Below are 24,404 nucleotides of genomic sequence, written 5' to 3' on the forward strand. Positions count from 1 at the left end.
ATCCTACTCCCTACTCAAGTTCATGAACTCTCTCCGTGGAGCGTGATGAAGCGAGCCGTTTCATGGAAGAACCATTCCAACTTTTTTGGACATGCAATCGATCTCAAGCCTCAATACAAGTTTTTGATGTTTTCCGTTGTCCGATAACTGATGGCTTCAGCAAAGGTTTCATTAAAACAGGCTCCAATGCTGCATAAAACAGTCCATAATACTAGTACTAAGCAAGAAAATGCATATAATAGCAATATCTGAGCAAAAGTCGGCAAATAAAAAATCTCTTAGCAATATGATTTTTTTTTTGGCTTAAGATAGAAGCCATTTTGCTTATATGTGAGCAAAATGCTAGAATTTATGTTTAAGGAATTATCAGATGTCTGAATGGGAAACGTAAGCTTACTAATGAAGGAACCCCCCCCCCCCCACACACACACACACACTTTTTTGTTTTGTTCGGTGCAGACCCCAGGCACCCAAGTTTTTCACTGCTCATCATTATCATCATAACAACCACTCATCATCATCACCATCATCACCGGTGCCATGACATTTGCTTTGGCGACAATTGCTCCATTGGAAAATCTGCACGTTGAGTCAAACCTAAAACCCAACATCATCATCAGTCTAACCAATGAAAATTCATGACGACATGCCTAGAACTGTTTCACCGGAATAATGCAAATCTTTAAAATTCAATAACTCTGTTATTTGTTATCCGATTTTGATCAAATTGTCAGCATTTTGCTCTGTGAATTTTACTCTATTTATTGAGATTTAAATATCTTCAGCCGAGAGCATCCCTTTAACCCGGGCCTTTAACTCTAACCCTATGCCCGCTGAGATATCAAGACCGGAGCAATAGTTGCAGGAGCAGATGTCGTGTTGCCTCATCATCATCATCATAACAACTACATGTTATCATTATTCAAATACACTTATTGTTATCAACTTATCCAACTACATTTTCACCAAACCTACAATATGTAAGTCCCCTCCCCTCAACCAGAACAATTTTACAAAGAAGAACACATTTTTTCTGATATTATTATCATTTTGTAAAGCTTTTATTTCATCAACAAGAGTGAAGTAAAAAATATAAAGATATACACAAAATATCTTTCTGCTAGACACACGACCAACTATGAAGAACATGTAAACTCGTACATGAACATCTCGATTAAATATGCAGCGACGTCAAAACAATTGTCAAAATCAGGAAGCGGACAGCAAAAAAACAACAACAAAAAACACAACAAAGCACATTTTGACAAATTAAGATTTACATATTTGAAAAATATTAAAGATGTTATTTCATTTGGCAAGTAGGATATTTGATAATGTACATAATAAATGTATATAAATATAGCTTTAAGATTATGCAAATTACTTCTGAATATATTGGACTTTAAAAATGACTATTCTATCTTACCTGCATATCTATACTCTTTTGAGCTAAAGAACTTCTTGATAAAATAAATGTAACTTGAAAAGTAAATTTTATTGAAATCAAGTTCAATTCACCAGCAAAACTGCATATACATTGCTTTACATTCACTGTGGTCCAATATGCTTTCTATGAATATAGTTTTTTAAGAGAGTCTAAAGAAAGTCCCATGACTTTTTCAAAATTATCATTTTTGAAATAAATTTTCTTCAAACTTTGTATATTTGAAATGTCGAACACAACTTATCATAAGACAGAGGGAATACATATTTTCTTGGTGACTCTTACATATCATAAAGCCGGGGACTGACCTGTCATTTTTCAGCCACAATTAAGTTTGAGGAATGTATATACACAACACTTGATATTAGTATCTTCTCTCAGACATCTCATCAGGAAGTCAGATTGATGAAATACAAGACAGCTTTACTATGAAATACATTTGTTTTGATTGCCATGAAAAATCTACACCAAAAATCCTCCTCAAGCAGAATTGGATAGCACAGAGCCAACCAAATTTGAGGGATTTTCTGAGGGAAAATACCCAGCATGTTAGATGCTCATATCGCAACTGAAATTAGGCTTTGCAAACAGGGGTTGGGTGATACAAGAAACAACAGATTTGAAGTCCACGTATTTCAATGAACAAGAATTTGGGCAAATACTTACATTGTACATCATGAATCATAATGTATACTGTACAAAAACTATATATATACAACACACACACAGATACATTTGGTCTATAAAATTGTAAGCTCCTACGAGGCACTGGATATAAACAAGATGAAAATTGCACAAGATATACATATATTTTTGCACCTTCATATCTAAAAAATACAATCAAATATGAAAGTCTTCATACATTAAATTTTGTAAATGAATGCTCCATGGGGCAAATAATAGTTATGCATGAAAAAGACCTTGCACATTTCTGGATGGGCGATTGCATGATAAATGATTGTAGTGCATGAAAACAGAAATCGGTGTGTGTAAAAATGAAAGAAATGTAACTGATGAAGCAAACTTACAGAACTCCCAAAGTAAGACAAAGACTGTCACTTTTTATTCTTCTGCATGAAAAAAAAATAAATTAGCAATCGCAAGGCACCATAACATGCCAGGATCATACACCAAACGGTGTATTGGGGAAAAAAAATGTGCCTCTTTGTTCAGCCTAGTTTACATACGCGTTCAAATTGCGCACATCGTCTACATCGATTGCATACTTACAAAATAGTACTGCTGTTTACTCATTTTTTTTCCTTCAGGGACACCATCAAATACATGTACATGTACGTAACCTCATTTTAGGTTCTTAATTCTTTAAGGACAGAGGTTCACTATCAGTAATGATTTCAAACTTATGCACATTACTTCTTTGAGCACCTCGGGATGAGCATTTCTATATCTAAACTTATCTCGTCTAAATAAACCTTGACACTTTGACTCTATCCAACCTTGAAGAAAAATAAAACTAATTGCTGTGTATTTGTTGAGAGTGATGACTTCCATGTCGATTAGGAGGTTGTTGGTGATAAAACCCAGCAGCATGAAAAACCGACCCAGTAATATCCATTTCAATTAATCATAAACTTTGAGAATACTTTCAGGAAATACTTGATAATAAATGGAAATGATTGTGAACTCTACATGCATATGAGCACCCTAAGTGCACGATTTCTTTTTACTTCTTCCAATTTGACATGAGATTCAAACACATTTTAAAATTAATAAATATATAAATCTGATATTTTTATAAATGGTCATCTGAAGCAGATCTTTCAAATGTGAAAGTCACTGGAGATAGATGATATGAAAAATAGAAACGATTGGTTAAAAATACCCTTCCATGGGCATAGGAATATAATGACACAAAGGCACAAGAATAGCATTGTTGGTGAATTCAATGAAGTAAGTATTAAAAGCACTTGAGATTGAAAAACAGAAGAGACAATCTATCACAGACTGAAAGAAATGTCCACAGAGTCTGACTTTGGTTTTGTGTAATTCCACCATTTTTCAAAAATAACAAAAAACAGTGGGTAAAGGAAGCACAGTATGGCATATCTATTAGATTCAGAATCATACTTTACAATTCTAAGTTGGAATCGATGACATTTACAGTATCACTTGGCGCTTCTCCATGGAGTATCCTGCACATCTCTTTGCATGAGTCCACTGTCAAATCAGATAGATACTGACACTGAAGTTGGTCTGATAGAGTGAGTCCGGATTTGTTCTCGACGGATGTCTGCCCGAGCAAGGAATACAGGGCTATTTTGGTTACGACCTTTGCTTGCTCTGTCATGAGCCACTTTTCTAGTTCTTGGTTCAGTGCCTCGGCTGTGCTTGCATTATCAGTGAATACTGTTGATGGTGGGCCCCAGAGCAGGCACTGTAAGAGGGCGGCAGCCTGGTGGCAGGTGATCCTGTCCTGGGGATTCTTGGCGAGGAGTTTCGCAGCGATCGTGCGTAGATCAGCAGAGAGGGACGACTTGACGGGGATGTCGGGAAGGTCATCTGCAGTGTAGTCGGAGATGATCAAGCTCGTCCGGGTGGAGAAAGGGTTGGGTTGATGGAGGAATTCGTAGACCAGAATCCCTACATCAAACTCGTGGCATTTCTGCTCCAGCTTCGAAGCCACCTCCTTCTCGTCTGCCCTCGTTGGGGATACCACTTCTGCCCCCATCAGGTGGTTGATGACTAGACGGTGTCCTTTGCCGGGAAGTCCACTCTCTGTCAGCAAGAGGTGGTCGAGCTTCAGGCTCTCAAGGCACATGTGGCGCGACTGAAGCTGGCACAGTCCCTGACACAATTGCAGCAGCATCGAAGCAACATCCCGCTCGTAGACCTCAGGTAGATTTGCATGTTTCTCGATATTCTGCGAGACATACTCCGCAACGTTCCCCTTTGGTAAGTCATCAACGAAGACCAAGGCTGTCTCTATGGATGCACCTGATTGGGGAGAACTGCCCCTGGTTTTTCTTTGCTCAAGAAGTGAAGAATCAATGGTCACAGTGTCTCTGGTTGCATGGGACACAGATATAAGGTTGGGCTGAGATGTCATTGATTTGGTCAGTTCAGCCATCTGAAGCACCTGAGTTGTCTTGCTTGGATCACAACATACCTAGATGCATCAAAAACATGAAAATGAAAAGGAAAATGAAGTTAATGAGGTTTATGCCCTTCTTTCTAATTTCAGATAACTGTAGGACAAACTCATCACCTCTATACTCTCTGAAATAGAGAGAAAAAAAAAACCACGTAGATCCCTACAAGTAAGGTAAGGGCACAAGTTTCTGGATAAAAAAATTAATAAATACTGGCGTGCAAATACCAGATATTCAAAAAGGATACATTCTGGTGAAATACTGATCTAAAACAGAAGCAAAGCAGAAGGGGAGCAAAACTATTTGTTCCTAGGTGAAATACCATTCAGAGAATAGATACTAAGTAACTAAAACATATATGATTGATTGTATTTGTAAACAATATGATTCTGCAAGCACAAAAAATAACCTGACTCACACAGATATCAAATGATAATATGCACTTAGAAACTGTCATGCTGTTTTTGACAAACAAGTCGATAAACCTGACATGTAATTCCTCAGCTTGTAACTCCAAATCTCAAATTTCATACAAACAAAATGACATGTGGATGATATTTCACACTGGGAGCACTAACAAGAGTACTTATCCAATTCATTTTCTTTCGGTATTTGACCATGATTTGGGTTTGATCAGCTGTAATGTGACCACAGAATCAATGCCTTGCTGACAAACCTGACCACAAGACTCAGACACGTCTGCTGATCCAAATGAATCAATTAATCTAATTAGCAGGACGGGATTGAATCCGGAAATTACTTAGTCATGGATATCTTTAGCAGATAGCATTTCAATCAACACATGCACCGAAATAGTAATATTTGCACAATCAATTGGCATCATGACAATATTTATTCCATATCTTTTTTCCTGTGTCGGTAAAGAAGGTAATTTCTAGAGATGTACTTGCTTTTCATCTGTAAATTTTCACTGAACTACAACAGGAAAATTTAGTACTGAAAAATAAAACAACATCAAACAGTACATGATTCCCTCGTTATTTTTGTCGCTATTGCAGAGTTTAAGAAAAATGGTGTACTTATTAATAATAAATCTATAAAAGAAACCCAATGTGGTCAGGTATAGATAATATATCCACATCAATGAAGTTAACTTCAAAACTCAATGGATAAGATATCACCAAACATCATCAAGGCCAACAAAATTATGAACCAAATTCTGAACAGTTAGGTCCATTACAGATTTATTCCATTCTTTTTTTGTAAACTCTTCTTTTTGAAGAAATCATAACTCCATTTAAGTTTTGATATATTGATATTTTCGAAAGAGACAAAAGTAGAGGCAGAGAGACTCACCAGTAAACCTGGAGAAGTGGAAGAGCTTGTTGGATGTGTTACATCAAAGAATGCAGCTCCTGCTGAACGACACTTAGGGTCTGTTGATGTGATCCGCTCCTTCCAGACCGAATCCCTACACCCTGCCCAGTCCAGTGAAATTGTTGGTATCGTCCTCGAGAGTTGTGTCAAGGCTTGAAGATGGACAGCATCAACATCATGAAGAAGATTACCCAGACTTGGCTGATTAAGGGATGAACTGTTGTGAGAATTCAAACTGCATTGAGCATCTGCATCTGCAAAGGATGTCTTTGATCTTTGAGAACTGTCCTCTACTTGGGTCCCTGCATCCTTGAGGACTTTGCCATCCAGATCCGCTTGAGGAACCAAAGCCAGGTTTTTATAGTCGCTTCGCAGGACACTGGGAAGCGGGAACTGGGTGTCGATGGATTCATCTTCCGGAGCAATGATTCGGACTGGACGCTTCGGGACAACCTTGCCATCGGCATCTACCCGCAGTGGTTCTGACTGTGTGCTCCGGAGAGCGGACTTCAGGGGCTGCGAGGAACTCAGTGGGATGTCCTCAAACAGCAGTTGCTTCGCACTGGTGGCCTGAACAACATCATCTTCTGTATCAGCATCAGGGGTTGGTTTATCAGGAGTCTTTGGGGCCATGCGCTTGACGCGAGATGGTAAGTCCTCAAAGCCTGTGGTCCTGTTCCGTTGTCTCCGCCTCGCTGGCTTCTGAGGGGCTATGTTCGCTCGACCGGTACCTGCATTGGGATGATAACAATGGAAGATACAAGCACGTTATTAATTTAACATCTACTACAACTCTGTACATGCCTAGAAAAATGATTCACATTCAGTGAAACCCCTCAAAGGTTCATTGACACATACCGTCAACATTGACACTTCTTTTCCTCTTCCCTAGAGGCGAAGAACAACCTAGACAATAACATTCCATATTGTCCACTAAAATGAGTGCAACAGGACAATGCTCAATGAGCTAGTTCCATCAAATGAGAGAGATAAAATAAATACTGTCATCAAGTCAAAGAACGAGAAAAATTGCAGTAACTGTTCCCCCTCATATATAAATTAATCCATTCAGATTCGCAAGGTTATGATGGCACTATCTTAGACTTTACAGTCTATGGAGGTACAAATAAATTCTCCCAAATATCGAATAAAATTGGCTAGGTTTGCAGATAATTCAGACATGAGGCCCTATGAAAATACAGAAATGATGAATAAATTAAAAGAATGTGGAATTTCCTGTTGGAATCCATCTAATCTCCCCACTTTATATGAAATATTTTGCTAAGATATTGCGGGGTTATGAGGATTAAATTGATTCTTGATAACGCTCCAAATATCTAGTCTTGGCCAAGGCAGGATATGAACTCATTACAAGTCTCTTTTATGTGATTTAAAATCAAGATGTAGATATACCTACATGTAAGATCTTCAAATTTAAAGGTCAAAATGAGTGTTTTTCATTCCTCTCAAAAACTACTTCTTACAAGTAAAAGTATAACAAAAGCTGTGTCCAAGAAGGTTTCTTTTATAGTACAGAGAACAGTGCACATAAAGTAATATTCTGTATTAAGATGCTTTAGAAGCAATTGGCAGAAATAATGTTTAAATTGTTTGGATTGAATTGAATTTTTTATTGACTTTCATGATCAACAATCAAAGAAAATAAGATAACAAAAAAAGAAAAATATGTAGCAAATGGGCTTCATCGAAGTAAAAAAGTAAATAAAAACAAATGTTTCATTGTTCATTAAATTGTCACCTCCTCACAAAGTAATTAGATGTAATCAGAGCTGCCAAGTTGTATTTTGCATTTTCAGTATTCTTATCCCCCAAAATCAGTATTTTCACAAAAAAATCTGTATTTTTACCGTGTGAGATAAATATGCAGACCTGCCAACCTCTGGAAATGATTAACTGTATTCTGTGATAAAAAAAACTGTATTTTTCCCCAAAATAGTGTATTTCATAATAAAATGCTTGGCGCACTCGCTAATCGCGGCGCTCAAGCTGCATGCAAGCTAAAATGCGCACTGCTCTTGCAGATGAAAAAAGACAAACATTAAAACATGTGTATATCTTCACCCTGGTTTTTAACAAAATGATTGAAAAAAAAAGTAAGTTACCTGAAATTACATTGATCTAATAACCATATTTGTGTACGTTTTATGAAATAGAGACATATAGAGATTACTTTTCTCAATAAATTACGATTTAGTAAAAAATAAAAATAAAATGATTGCTATTTTCTGTATATGTTGATCATGTAAATAGATAAACACTCAATTATATAACCAAGTACGCATGTACACAAAATTAATCAATACCATTTCTCCACCTTGTTTCCTGTGCCTCCATGTACTCAATAAAATCCTAGCTTAAACCAAGCCTTTTTGTTTGATATGATACTCAAAACAATTACCGGTATAAACGAAACGCATGATTTCTACATAAATATGTGTACATATATACAAAAGTGTTTCCTTGTTTCCTGCGCTTACAATATGAAATCCTAGCTTGAACCTCTGTATTACAGCTCATCAAGCATGAAACCCTCATACAGTCCTTGAGTTGATCATAGAATATCACTTTTAAAGCTCTTCTTCATTCACTAATCATTATTTATGGTGTCCTTCACACTTCAAATAAGATAAGAACACCTCGCATTTTGCCAAATGTGACATGGCCCAGCTCACTCCGGGAAGTGATTCACAATGCCCCGTCAGACTGACTCAGAAACTGACAAGAAAAGAATTACCACCAAAAATGAAGAAATAAAATGGGATTGATTTCATTATTAGGAATCCGGTAAATGTCAGCACATTTCCAGCCCAAATTTGTTCAGGGACGGGAGTTCTGTGTTTAGCGATTACAATTGGATTTCCTTGGAACAATCAGCTCTTTTATCTTCAAATTGAGTTCTCAAAAGGTGACAGCAAGGTTAGATTTAATGAATACTACCTGTATGAATATGTGTATGGATATTACTAAGCCGAAGATGAATGTCTTAATAAATCATTTACATGTAATTGATGACATTCTTTGAAAACTAACCAACCAACAAGCCAACCAATCAACAAACAATAAAAATGACTTTCCCTACTGAGAAAATCTGGAGAAAAAAAATCATGATTTACTTTTTTAAAAAGTTTTTGCATTTTGTCTTGTGATTATTAAAAGTAACATATCAACCTGACAAGGTGTGAGGGATGTCATTTTAACACAGGAAATGGTGTTTTCACCAAAGGATAGAGTATTGCCAACACATCTGTCACTTGGTGATTTTTTTTTAATGAGCACCCCTGATTTGAACTGTTGTGACGAGCGTTCATTGCAGTTCTTTTCAAGACCAGCCTCATGGTGAGCCGTTTATGTAGCCAGTAATCTGCTGTGCACACCATTCACTCGAATTCAGGGTCTGAATGTGTAGCCTATAATGCCTTGTGTACTGAAGGCCCTCTGTGTGTTAGTCTCTGCGTGCAGACCCACTTGTTGATCAAAGTTTCAATCAGGGTCTGCAGACTAGCGAGCTGTAGGTATCTACTGCATTATACAATGAAATCTTGTATTATATTCATATAGATATGCATATAGATGCATCAAGGTTTGGAGTGCTTATGTATAGGCCATGTCCACATTTGCAATTTTCATGTCAGTTTCTTATGTAAAAGCAAGCGGAGGAAACATTTCTACACATACACTGTATATTATTGACTAATAAATTGAAATTGATTGAATTGTTTACTAAATGTGTCTTACACATGGAAAAATTGGTGAAATACTTTCTTAACAATGCAATCTTAGAACTTCTTGTTTTTATGCACTGACAAACAATTCAAAAAACCAATTTGAGAACATTGCGTTCATTATTAAACAGGTAACAGGCAGTCGGTATCACGACAACACACAGCAATAGTCATGTACAAGACCGTGAGCAGACAGGGCAAGGCATCACTTGACAGTTCAAGTGTTTCGATCTGAACTAAATTGAGCTCCCTACATTGTTTGTAATTCCTAGATTAAGATCTTGAGCTGACATTTGCTTTCAGGAATCACTTTGAAGATCCATTGATTAGTAAATGCCATGTCAAATTGAATATCCGTCTTCTAAGGCTGATATACAACCCCATGTGAAATCAAAAATAAAAAGTTATCAGATCTTTAATTTCAAGTATAATTTGATAGTAATTGATTTCAAGTTATCATAGCTGTGAACAAACACTTATATTCATTTATTTTTTTATAATGAGATAGATCTGTATTAATGAAGAATATTGGTACTTTTGGTAAGTACATGTAAGCAATTACTGATATAATAAATTATGAATAACCTTAAACCAGAACAAACTGTCTCCTAGACATAGCTAGCCTTGGTTAACCTCAGCTTACTTTTCTCACAAGAATTTTTTTTTCAGCTACACAAAGACAATATGATAGCAAACTACTAAATAAAATACAGCAAAAGTATGTAAACAATGGTTTTTTTTAGAACTTGCATTTGTGCAGATATTTACATATATATTAACAGGGAAAAGAAGACTGAATAAATGATGAAATGAAAAAAAAAGAATATTATTGAATACTTGTTTGATCTGTACATGTATGTAGGGATTTTGACTCTTCATTTCAAATCTATCCATAGATCTCCTACATGTACTTAAAACATCAATTAACCAATTCAAGGCTTTTAGGGATTAGAGATGACGTCATTTGTAAACTATGACTGTGGGCATTGTAAACATTAATGCTCACAAAAGCAATTGTCTGATAACCTTGGCTTAACCTCTATATCACCAAGGTCAATTATCTTATTATTTGTATTAATAAGGAAATATGAAAATTATACATAAGTTTATAAAAGATTAATTGAATTTGATAACAATTACACAGACTTTTGGTGTGTGTGTATTTTATCAATTTTTTGTTAATGTAAAATGGGGGGGGGGTTGGACATTGATTAAAAGTTTCTCAATACAAATACATATTTCTAATGGCATTTTCTTAGACTAGACTAGATTTTTTTGGGGGGAGGGGTGCAATCTAGCCAATGTGAGCAATAAATGCAGGTTGGAGAATACGGATTGTTGAAACATCTTTATTTCACCCTACAAAGCCATTCTCAAACCCTACAATTATATCAAATAATGTACATGTACATGCCCTTCTTTGTAGAATAATTTAAAGATACATGTATTACTAATTAAAATGTGAATATATTCATGCAGAGAGGTGTAAGCTGTGTATTAATGCCATGAGGCAGATTGAATTATTAAAGGAATCAATCAATGAAATGATATAAACAGTCTTTGCATTTTAGTGAGATTGGAACATTTTATTTGTATCATTGAACATACCAGTACAAGTCAATTACCAAACCATAAGACAAGCTTTGACATTCATACATGTACATGTACTTCAAATTCTTTGCACAAGAACATTACATACTGCAGGGTACATGTGCAAGGGTCAACAAGATCGATCTATGTTTCTCACCTTTATTGTTGACTTAACATGAAAAAAAAAAAAACTTCATATCAGTCTCTACGAATCTCACTTGGTAAATAATGTACATGTAGGGCCTACTTAAACATAGGGAGTGTTTTGTTGCCTAGTGGATTCATCAACACCATACTAATAATCATATTTTGACTCATTTCATTGCATCTTTATTCATTCTTGTTTGCCACAGACAGAAACAAATCAATAAAGAAAAATAAAACCACTTGTTATTTATCCCATCCAAGGCTGGCGGTTGTGGTTTGAAAGCTATTCGGCTTCTATTGTGTCTCATCTTCCCTTGTTCTGGATGAGATGCTATTTGTTGAGAGTGCATGGCTTCATCAAGGTCATATCAAATATATATGGCTTCTGGATTTCTTTATATTGCTATATGCGACAATATAGTTATTGTGAATTGTTTTCTATCAAACTAATTATTCATAAACAGATCTTTGATAGCGGAAGATGCGATTCAGCCTAAATTCATGAAGAGTTCAAATCTAGCTGTTCACCTTGTCCTCAAATAAACTTTGAAAGTAACCGGATAAATAGATAAACTTTACAAATGTGAACTGTAAGCCTACATACTGGGTGACACAACATGCTCCTGCGACTTTACGTCCAGTCCAAATATCTAAGAGGACATACATGTAGGGTTAGAGTTAGGATTGTAACATATTTTTTTAACATGTTTGGCTTAATGAGAAGATTTTCTATCAGAGCAATCGTCTCCAGAGCAATTGTCGCTGGAGCAAATATCATGGAAGCCAAACAGTACATGCATACACCTGTACCATGGTGAGCTACATGTACATGTACATTGTAAATGGTATAGAAAAGAAGTACACCTTCCTTGAGCACTTCACTTTGGAGAAAGATTGCTCTTAAGGATCCTTTTTATTTTCCACTTCCATTTTTTTTTTCTCTCGCAAAATGACGACACAACAATACAAGCCTCAGAAAATTTCAATTACCAGTTTTGAAAGGTGCCTTTTAAAAAAAGCTGGAAACCTGATTTCATTTAACTTTCCCCGCAATGTTTGGACACAAGAAAAGGGAACAGTACAAAGACCCCCGGGTGATTCCCACGAATCTCCCTATCCATTTACAGTCCAATTCATTCAAAACATGTTTATTTTCACAGGTACCAGGCAAGCTCCATCCTAAAAATCTTGAACATTAAAACCACGCCCAGGCCGTGTGCATAGTACAGTAGATGAGCCATCATCAGCCCGAGTTTGCTAACATTTGGATGCTTGAAAATTAAAGGGGAAGTTCACCCTGACAACTTTTTTTTTGTAAAAATAGCAGAAAAAAATTATAAAAAATATTGCCGAAGGTTTGAAAAAAATGCATCAAAGAATAAAAAAGTTATTAGAATTTTAATAATTTGATTAATTGATTTGTGGCATCATATGCGATCAGCTTTCCTGCATATCGTATGGTAGGAATCAATGAAATGCCATTCAGAAAATTGAAAATGGTTTTTACTGTGTATCAATAGACAAATCATTTCACACCTTTTCTTAAAAAGAAAACAGTCAGGTCATCACCAACCATTGACAAATTTAAATTTATGCACTTTATATTACATAACCTAATGGGGCAGCTTCTTGTTTATGACATCACAAATCCAAAACTTAAAATTCTAATAACTTTCTTAATCTTTCATGAATTTTCCTCAAACTTTGACCAATATTTTTCATTATTTTTTCTGCTATTTTTACAACAAACTTTTCTTCAGGGTGAACTTTCCCTTTAATCCTACTCTGGAGAGAAAACTTAAAACCCTGTTCCCATTAGCCCAGGATGGAGAATACTAGCTCAAAAAAGGAATGTGAACTTGGCTCTGAGCATGTGCACTTCTTTGGCTCTAAGGATGCAATGGTCTGTATCATACCAACTATTCAAGTAAATAAGAATCAAAACCAGGGTATAATTTTACATTTCATTTGATTATTAAATAGTTTTGGTTGTTGGAAGGGAATGATTTAACCAGGGCTTTGTACACATATTTGCCCAAATATGCACTGGTGGATTTGAATTCTGAAACTGAAAGTGGGCTTTATGCAGATTTCATTCACTCATTACGCTTATTTCTTCATCATGTACATTGAGTCCAAGAAATGAATGCATACTTTTATTATTAAAATAGGGCACTAAATTCATGCTTGTTTTATTATTAAAGGTAAGACCTGCTGCATTAATAAGCCTACTGTTCATAATACACCAGTGGGCTCAATGATTCAAACTGCGATATCATTGATGCTATAGTAACATATGCATAATGCATCCTAATTATAAAAACATGCATTCATTATTGGTCTATCTTTCTCTCTCAAATCACCTGCTGAATAATTACCTGCATAATTACTGCATGAAATGATGAAATCTGCATAAATCATGTTGTGTTTTCAAACTCTGGCGAATTTGGGCTGATGGGATCCCTCCCAATATACACAATGGCGAAGCGGGTCAGACAGACTCTCGACAATAGCTCTGTTTCAATTTGCATTCCTCACTTTTTGTGATAAATCTCCAAGCTCAAGATCAACCAAACACGAGGGAAACCTTTTGTTGGGGGAGTTGCCATAATACACCTCCAGAATGGGCATTGTAGACTTTTGCCATTTGTGCTATCGTTGAACATTCACAAAGGGAGTTTCAAATGAACAAGTTAGCTGGGTAGGGTAATAGAGCTTTGAAATGCGGTAAAATATGACTGAATACAAAGGAATATTGGATTTACTTTATTATGATTGTGATGTAAAGTGGCCTCGATCTAACAAGGTCGGATTATTCTGTTGTGATAAGTGGGCCACATCTTTGACACAGGAGCCTATAAATTTCTTTATATTCATTGCTGTAATAGACAGCACAGCTTTTTTTTTCTAATAGCTGAAATTATTTGATTTTTTCTTTTAAATTTTATTATTTCATGACACTTCCTAAATCACTAAGAATTGGAATTTTGGATCCTGCATTTCTTTTTTATGATATTTGCTCTTCTGGCTGGTGTCCCAACTTCCTGACATAATAGGAATACACAGGAAGTATGTTCTTCAGTCCAAGATTGACCAAGTTTTGTTACTTTTCATGCTCGACAAAAAACATCAAGTATCAACACTCTCATTGTAGTATTCAATAAAATGAACCTTTTCTCCAGTCAAGTGAAGTGAATAAATTTGTAATTTACAAATGTACTAGAAAGAGTACACATATATTTGAATGAAATATATCTACTTTAACAAAATATTATGTACAAATCAAATATAGGGGATTAGAATAATTTGGATGAACAAAACAAAATATGTTGATTATTGGTGCACCTGTTGGATATGTCCAACAAGTCACAAGTGTGTTCTTAATGGACTCTACATGTCCATCAGACAAGACTGGTGTATTTCAAAGGATGTTAGGATTGTTGCTGAGTTTCTACTTGCTCTCAATAAAAAAAAATCATACTTACATGTAACATGCGCCACTTACAATTAAAGAATTGTCTCGCTTTAATATTTTTTTTTCCTATCAGTAGATATAAAGACCTTTGTATATGTTTAAGAGTGAGATTTTACGAAATATAAGGATTTTAAAAATTTGGATGAAAGAAAATTTGAAAGCACACACAAGCTTGGATACCATATAAAATACACTGTGAAAGTTAACACCTCTTCGGTGCATAGGCAACATCTTGCCGGTGCCCAGCTCATTATGTTGAGCCAGGATGAATGGGTTCAGCAACCAAGGCAAATCAGCTGCTTGGAGGCACAGTACATGACAAGGGACCATATATTCCTCAAACCTGGCACCCCAGTCCCCCCACTCCCAGGTTCCTGTTCATCCCACTCCCAGTCTCCGTTCTCAAAGTGAGTAATACATCAAGATTGAAACGGGGGCAAACAGAAGGAAAGAGAGCCTGTACTATCAAATTCACAATCGGACTGAAGAAAGACCTTTATACGTCCCACATCTGGCAGCAATTACGTAAAGTGCAAATCCAGCGAGGGGAACGGGTCACCTTCAAAAATATTAGATCAAACATATAAATCAAGATGTATGAATTCATATGAAATATTTAGTTCCATCTTCCTGCATGGACCTTAACATGTTAGATATGATAAGATTTAAAGAAAATGAACCAATGACCTTGATAAACTGTATGACCTCTGAAAGTATTTCTGAATAGCACAAAGAATAAGGCAACTATCCCAAAGAATGACTATGGCGCAAGGGCAGAGGAATTTTGCAAGAAATTTGTTAGCTATCGAAAGCAACTGCTACTAACAAATTATATAGCAAATTAATCCACAAACGGAAAAGTATGTTGCTACATGTAGGTTTCTTCAGACTTCATGAAAGGATTTGTTGGATTGTTCATCTGACAATCCGACAAAGTCTGTTTCATCTGACAGTAACCATAGTAACAGTCAGACACTTTGCCTCCCAGCTATTCAAAATAAAGGAAAGTTGTCAACTGACAAATTGTCAAACAAATATCGATGAAACACTCCCCTGGAAGTAGACTAATCCATTGCCATTTCAACATCAATTGCTAATTAAGATTGACTGGGGGGACCTGTTGATAGCATATTTTCCACAATACTCCCAAGACTGTTTATATTGGAAACTTAAGTATGAAAATTTCAAGACTTGTACCTACCCATGTTTTCATAGAGGTGCTTTTCATCCTCTGTTCTGTTCGTCTCGTTATTCTTCCTCCTGCTGCTGGGTGACAAAGAGTAGGACTTCTGGAGTGGGACTGGGTCTTCACTGGGGCCTTCATCTTGGTGATCTGGGAGGGGTGTAGGGGGTTTGGGCGCCTTTCTTTTCCCCCCACTTCTGGTTACATCGTCGTCTTCGCTCTCAACATAGCTATTCCTGTTGAGATTGGTTGCAGCATTGGGTGTGGTCTCTTTGGTATTGGGTGTGGCAGGAGAGGCAGCATTAGTAGTAGCTTGGGATGCTCTTTTGATAGCGACTGTTGGTTCCCCCTTGTAGGCATTGATGACCTCCAGGCGCTCCAGGGAGTTCCTAGGATTCGCAGGATTTGGGTCAGTACCTGCAGGAGGGGAAGCAGAGGCGGAGAAAGAACTCACAAGCCACTTCTCCACCTCCTCCGCGTTGAACTCCCTCTCCGGGCTGCCAGAATCGTTTCGCTTCTTCTTTCTCTTCCAAGGCAACTTGGACCGTTTGGACTTTGTGGTGACAGCAGGTGCATCCTGTGTGGCGGCTGTGTTTGGGAGGTTGAGTGGCTGTGGTCTGTTGAGAGGAGGTGGAGGAGAAGCCATTCGTCTCATATGCGGGACACTTGGCCGATTCTCCTTGTTGGAGACATCCTTCAGTTTCTCTCTGCTCATGGGTGACAATTCCCTTCGTCCAGTGGGAGAAAACTCTCGCAGCCTCGCTCGGAAATGACTCTCTTTCTTGGCTTGAGTTGCCTTTCTAGATTCATGTTGATTTCTAATAGGGGACATGTCTCTGTGTCTTGTAGGAGACATCTCTCTTCGTACTTCATCACCCTTTCCTGAGCTCCCACTTATGCAGGTTTCTACCTTGGACTTATCATTATTGGATGCCAGCAGATGTGATGATCTGTCGATGTCATCCGATAGGTCTGAGGAGCTCCTGTCTATTGATTGTTTCTTGTCCTTTTTGTGTTTTTGAGGGGGAGAGGGTGGGGAACGATGTGGCAAGCTATCGAGCCTGTCATCCCTCTCCCTTACAAAGTCCTGTTCAACAAATTCCATTGATGGTGGCCTTGGAGCCACCCTCTTAAGCCTAGTCCTACTAAACTCTGGTATATCCTGGTCCTTCCCACTAGAACCATTTGATAATTCCTCCTCCAAAACTGGATGAGTTTTTGACCTTGATCGAGATGGTCTTCTAGATTCTTGTAATGTCTCATCACTCAATGAAACTCTCTTTGATTCCAGGAGATTCTGGGCACCTTCTTTCTTAGCATTTTTTTCCCTTGTTGTGAAAGTTTGCTTTTCACTATTTTTCTCAGTAGGTTGCAAGTAATCAATGCTTTGACTAGGACCCAGCTCTACCCGACCATCTATATCAGCATCCTTGCCAGTTTTACTAGCATCCAAGTCGGAGCTGTTATACCCCTTTGGCATAATAAATATAGGAACCTTATACTGTCCAGAGTTTCGTTTCTTTTTCCTGTTATTATCAGGGGGTTGTTCATCATGAAGAATGATAGGGTATGGTGGCGTATTTCTCTTACTACTCTGAGTAGGTGGTGTTTCATGCTTGGGGGCATCACTCGAATCGCTGGATTCCATAGAATCATTGATACCCGAGTCTGTGTGGAACTGAGATGCAGTATAGATGCCATCGGCAAGGGCAACATTTCTCCTTGAGAAGTGACCCGATGGATCCATGGAGGTACCAGCTCCACCGTCCTCCTGCTGGATCAATCCAAGACCTTCGTCAAGTTCATTTGACATTCTTCCACTACTAGATGAGGTTCCTTCACTGCTTAATGCAGAGCTTGATTTCCTTTTCTCCTGCTTATCGTGCAAATCTACGACCCTATAAGGATCTGTTTTCACCGTTGGGGATGCAACAGACTCCTCTGCCATCTCTTCGTTACCATTGTCTCCTCTGTCTCTCTCATAGTGATGAGATACCTCCCCACTCTGCGAAATGATTGTGACACAATCCGCAATATGCCCATATCGGGATGTCAAATCCTGCTGTGCATCACTGCCAGCATGTTTCTGGGGAGACGTGACCGGAGACTTGCCAAAATAAACATCCGAACTGAGCTGGCTGCTTCTCACCACAACATTCTCAGTCTGCACATCATTCGTGTTTTCACCTGTACAAGTGCTGACATTCACCATTATTTCTTCATTCACAGGCGGCATAAAGACCTCTGGATCAGATGTCTGTCTCTTGTGTTTTGTTAGTGGCTTTATAGATGGCCTTGACTTTCCTCCTATGGTTTTTGGAAACGTCTCGTGGCCTGTAATTGGAGCTTGTGAATTCATGACAAAATTGGGCAGATTTGACTTTGAATCCACCAATTTCTGTTGCTCATCGGCACTGGCATCGCTTCCAACCACATTCGGCAAGTCAGGAAGATCTGGGAGCATTTCTTCCGTCTCGATAACAGAATGGTTGTTGTTATTGCTACTATGAACCTCTGCAGGAGAGGTAAGCCCCATGCTCTGGATGTGTCTAAGATTCTTGGCGACTTTCACAAATTCCGGGAGCTCAGGATCACGGCGGTTCCTGTCTCTGGTCTTTGATGGGCTTCCTGCCTTCTGTACGGGGCGCAACACCCGCCTAAACTGCTCACTGTAACTACCACTGAGCTCCAGCTCACTGTCTGATGGATTATTATCCGGGTAGATGTTGCCATTGGTCTCTATTCCTTGCTTATCAGCAAGCACATTGATGTTGATACTTCCATTCTCAGAAGACGATTCAGAGCCCTTTATCCCGGCTTGCGTCGAATCATGTTTCGATGATACCTTGTTGTCCAAACCAGACGAGCGTTCTGCTTCACAGGGGATGTTTAAGGTCACGGCATTCTTTGTGGCTTTGCTCGTCACATCGCGCTTTGCATTGTGGGATAGTGAATCTTTAGTTCTCTCTTTACCCCTCTTCCTGTTATTCCTCTCGGCCTGTCTCTCGCCCCGCCCTTTAACATCCTTCTGGAGGTTATTCTGGTTACGAATGATGACTTTGGGAATGTCATACTTCTGCTTCGCAGCCTTCCCATCATTCTCTTGCACCTTGTTGATGTTGTCGTCAAGAGCGAGGATCTTTGTTGACTCCATCATGCTGTCCGCTTTCTCCACGTGAGCCGACTTCAGTTTGAAGCAGTGGACACAGAGGTGCACTTTGAAGCGATGTTGTTCGAAAGCCGAGCAAGCCGAGGTGGTAGCTTTCTGATCTTCCAACATTTCTTTAAATGAAACAGTTCCCTTCCCTTAAGATCTTTGATGTTCAAGCCTCATGGTTGACAAGTTAGCCTTGGTTATTCATCCGCAAAATGGACCTGAAGAAAAGATAAAATAATAAAACAAAATATCATTAGTTATAAAGTAATGATGATAAAGGTTTCAAAAAACAATACCACATGTGGGAACATTGAAGTGGCACATGTACAGTACTTCACCCAATTATGCAATATTAAAGTGAAAAAACAATAACCTAGTTTTAATTGATTTAAGTCATATCGACCTCAAAGTGTGCATTCCTGATACATTGTAATGATAATAGAACATTAAATATTATCGACCAAGTATAAGATCAACAATAATAGGAAATGCATGCTTGAAATGTCTTATGACTCTTATTCCATAACAATATTCATCAGGTCTGATACACAGATAAAACTCTAAAATGTTGAAAATGAATCATCAAATTACTACATGAACTCCCATTTGTGGGTGAATCATACTTGATGAAAAATTGCTCACATGAATGTGTATCAAAGCTCACAATTGTTAACAGCTTTTTCAAACTTTGTTCTGATACATGTATAACTGCATGACAAATCAACATCATACCAAGCCAAATATACATCCTAGGACTATATTACATGTATGTTCTCACACAAACTTACAAATTAAGCTTTAAATAGTTTATACTCCAGGCTGAAAATAACACAATTTAAATGAATAAAAGTAAAATGGAACAAGCACAGCACTAAAAATTTCATCAAATTCACAAGTGAAAAAAATAATTGAAGTTTTGGCAAATTTGGGTTATTCCATATTTTGCTGAAACAGTTGTGATGTGCAATGAGAGAGCTGATGATGTCATATCTTCATCTTGTCTTTGGAATTTCCTTTTGTACGCCAGCGCGTGACACTGGCACTGGTCCGATGGTCCCAGACCAGTAAAAATTGCTGTCAGGCCAGTAACTTTTCAGAAATAGCCAGATTTACTGGTCTGAGATGACCAGTAAAAAATATATCAAACTAATATAAATGATATTTCCTCCTCTTTAGTATCTTAAGAAATGTCTTTCCAAAATTTAGAAATGGTTCTCATGAATTGTGTTGTGTGTGTATTGTTTGTTAGTACGCTTGTGGGGGGGGGGGCAATAAAAGCAATAAAAGGCAGCAAAACAAACAAGTCTTTCGTTATGTTTTTCTTTATTTTAGGGGACCAGTAAATTTAAGGTTCGAACCAGTAAAAAATGGTTATCTACTGGTCTGACTGGAACAGGTTGGACCAGTAGAAAAAAAGGGTTAGTGTGGAGCCCTGATGTACACAATCAAATTATTCTTATTTTCTTCTCTGAGAATGTTAAAAAATATTTGACTACTGATTGAATATTCTGTCACAAAAAAAAACAATTTAATGTTAATATACTGAAAAAAAATAACATAAAATTCCATACGATAAAACAAGAAAGGGGAAAGTATTAAGACATCACCACCAATTGCATATCAGCAGAGTTGTAGTACATGTAATTACATGTAGCCGAATTGGATGTGCCAGCAACTATGAACGTTTTTTAAAAGAAATATGGCGCAATATAAATACTGTGGACCATCATCACCATATTCATCACAACATGCACGCAATGTTTTTATAACCCAAATGTGCATAATTTCAAGATTAAATATCTTCTGACCTTATTTTTCAATACAAACAATCATTAAAGATATGTCAATTAAAGAAGAATAGGCCGCCTTCAGATAGACAGATGAGTATCCAAACCACACATACACTCACACACAAAATAACATACTTAGAGATGTATCTTTAGAAAATAAAGAATTTTTTTTTTTTTACTGTAGTGCATAAAGAACTTCAATTTTTACAAAGACATGTCATATTCCTCTCAATAATTACATAAATTCTGTCACTGACAGAGTAATTCTTCTTAAGATACTCATTAGACCATTTTTACAAACTTAAGTTAACTAAATGAAATGCTTTTTTCCACCTAAAAATTATATTCGTTGAAAAAAAAAATGACAACAAACATCATGGCTCCTGTCAACCAGGACAGACCGTCCTGACCCATTTTCCACAGGAGTAATCCAAAGTTTAACCCTATCAATCCTCTTAGGATAAAGAAATGTATTGCTGGTATAAAAGCTGGTAGCAATGAGGGGGCAGGGCTAAGTTCCTGCTCAGACTTCATGGCAACCGAGGGCTATCAACGCTCGGCAAAGGTTTGACCTCCTTTCAGGTTCAAATACGCCTTGATAGTATAGGCCTATTTACACCAGCCAGATATTTCAATATCATGCTACTTCTGTTCCAGCAAATCTTCCCAATCAAAATAATTTTGAGATTATTTCTAATAGAGACAATTTTTGGATATTTTGTGGGATTCCATCTTGAGATTACAATTTTCAAGGTGACTCACTGGGGATTTTTTTTTTACATGTACATTTGCATAGAGTACTATGACAAGATTTCTAGAGAATATAAAAGTTATTTGAAGAATCATCAGAAATTGTGAAGAGAAATGAAAAATGTGGAAAACTGAAAAGAAATCAAGATTTTTTTTTTGCATTTTCATGCTTTACAAAGGATTAAAAAAATTGAAAAAAAAAATTTTTGATACAGGCCCCTTACTTAATTCAGGATAACAAGAAATATTTGACTATTTGTGAATATTATGGAACTTGCCAGAATACAAATAAAATCTTAGCATTCTTGGTGGACATTCCTCACAAAAAATAAATCTCTTTAAGAATACCTGATGTAGAAAAGAAAAAAAAAGATATGATAGAAATAAACATTCTAGGAGTGTTAATTTTAATCTTGAAATTGTAACCAAAATTTCTTGTTTATATAAAGTATGTAAAAGCATTCAATTGATCAGAAATTTTGTATACTTGTACAGTGTACAGTGTACATAATGGAGGATCATGTGTCCGCAGGGCTGTGAGATTTTTTTTCTAGTTTCTCAGTGAAATTCAGCAACTAATAAGAGTATGTAAAATTCTTTCTAATATTTCTTTGTAAAATAGGTCAATGAGAACAATACTATAATTTTGTTCTCTCTAAGAAAAGGAGTAAAACAGCTTTGCGTTATTGTTTATCCTCAATCATCAATGAGAGATGAACATCGATCATTAAGCATTGTTCAATAAAATACTAATATTCTCGCACCCATTATAGTGGAAAATACAAGGCTAAAAGAATGGATAAGAATAAAAATAATCTACATTTCAAACAAATACAGGTTTTCAAACTTTTTTAAAATGACAGAAATAAACTATTAAAAAAAATATAATATTGTTTATCCTCGTCATCAATGTGAGATGAATATACTGTAAATAATAATATTGTTCAATGAAATACTTTTCGAACCCATTTCCTATGTACAGTAGTATTACATGTAAATGCAGAGGAAATTCCAAGGCTTAATGAATGAATATCAAACAAAATCTACATTTCAAACAAAACAGGTTTTCAAACTATTTAAAACTGATAGAAATTAACTAAAAAATTAATGTTAAGCTACATGAAGAAGAGTACTCTCACCATGACTTATTTGATGACAAAACTGTCCATTTCCAAATCGGTCCGTGTCCACAACAAAATCACAAAGATATATTTACTCTCCTTAACCCATAATATTCCTTTGGATCCTTCCTTCTTAGTAACCAAATCCAGAGTAATTACGACTCAAGGAAACCGGCAGTTTAAGAACTGCACACACACCACTCCAAAATTTTGCTCAGCTGTACTACCCTGGGTAAATCAAGACTCAAGAGGGCAGCAGACAAATTCTGATGATTTATAGCCAAGAGTTCTGCTTGAAATTGTAAATCCGATGGGAATGAACGGATGATGCCAAAATCATTTTTCATACGGAAGATTAGTATTCAGGCTTTATGTACACTGTAGAATATTTCCTGCAAACTCCTATCTTCATAAGGAATCGCCTGCAAAATTTGACACTTTAGAGTTATACTTGTGTAAGGTTGAGAAAATTATATGTTTGGAGGTAGAAAATAAATGAAGTTCTAAATCAACAAACTCAATCAATCAAGCTGAAGGGGGAATAAGTGAAACAGACGCAAAATGAGGAGAACTTAAACCGAAGAAGTTTGGTAGTGCACTGTTTAATATCTGGGCTGCTTTGCCTCAGCTAAAATCAAATCATTCTATAATTTACATAAATATTTAAATTAGAAATAGCAACCAATCAAACTAAAGAAAATGGAAGGATCGAACTAAAATGTAAGAACCCAATTCATAAGATAAACCAATAAGGAATGAGATGAGATGACAAAGATGTCTGGTGATTATGTAATAATGGAAGTAGAAACTAAGGAGTCAGGTGAGGGATGGAATGAGTGGAACACCTGAAGAGATAATAGAGAAGGAATGAAGATGACAAAAGAGAATTGGAGGAAAGGCATTCAGAGAAGAATGAATGAATGACAACTGAATATCATTAAACTCAAATAACCTAAGTCCAGACTGCAAGGGCAGTACTGAAAAGAAATGCAAATGAACTAAAGTCTAGACAGAACAGAAATGTAAAACACCTGAAGAAAACACAAGACAAAGGAAATAAACAAAATAGGTAAATGACAAATTAACAATCCTACACTTGCACAAAATTTGCATAGGACTACTTAAAATAAAGTGTTTTTAAATTGATTTAACTATAAGTTCAATAATTGATCACAGTCATCCAATGAACATACCACTTCTGTACAATAATTCCAAGGACTGTGATGCATTGTGATGTACACTAGACCTACACAAGAACCGCAAATGCACTCAATTAAACATATATCTAGTGAACTAGATAAAGGTTTTTATCTTGTTGAAATGTTCATCTTGGCCTATCCTACATGTTTACACTTCCATTTATTTCCATATTTAATTTAATGTGTGCTTGACAAAAAGTTCATCCATGATAAGTTTAGATCCAATATAGATCAAAGTCTATGGTCTTGGATGCCATTTAACTTTGCTTCATTGGCTTCGGATATTTACTTTGCCCCTTTAAAAAAAAATCTTTCTCATATACATGAGCTGTTACACAGAAAAATGCCCATAGAAAA

General features: G+C 36.7%; 1 protein-coding gene across 1 annotated transcript; it reads right to left on the reverse strand.

Moving 5' to 3' along the window:
* Positions 1–1,039: 1,039 nt before the first annotated feature.
* On the reverse strand, positions 1,040–23,078 carry LOC129257835 (inactive tyrosine-protein kinase PEAK1-like). The gene is made up of 4 exons (XM_064096370.1): positions 22,867–23,078; positions 16,049–19,405; positions 5,872–6,623; positions 1,040–4,571 (listed from the first exon to the last, which is right to left on the reverse strand). The coding sequence occupies exons 2-4, from the start codon at positions 19,308–19,310 to the stop codon at positions 3,534–3,536; spliced, it is 5,052 nt and encodes a 1,683-aa protein (XP_063952440.1). The 5' UTR covers positions 19,311–19,405; positions 22,867–23,078; the 3' UTR covers positions 1,040–3,533.
* Between the last annotated feature and the right edge of the window lie 1,326 nt (positions 23,079–24,404).

This window comes from Lytechinus pictus, chromosome 3 (assembly GCF_037042905.1).
Source record: "Lytechinus pictus isolate F3 Inbred chromosome 3, Lp3.0, whole genome shotgun sequence".
Taxonomy (NCBI): Eukaryota; Metazoa; Echinodermata; class Echinoidea; order Temnopleuroida; family Toxopneustidae; genus Lytechinus; species Lytechinus pictus.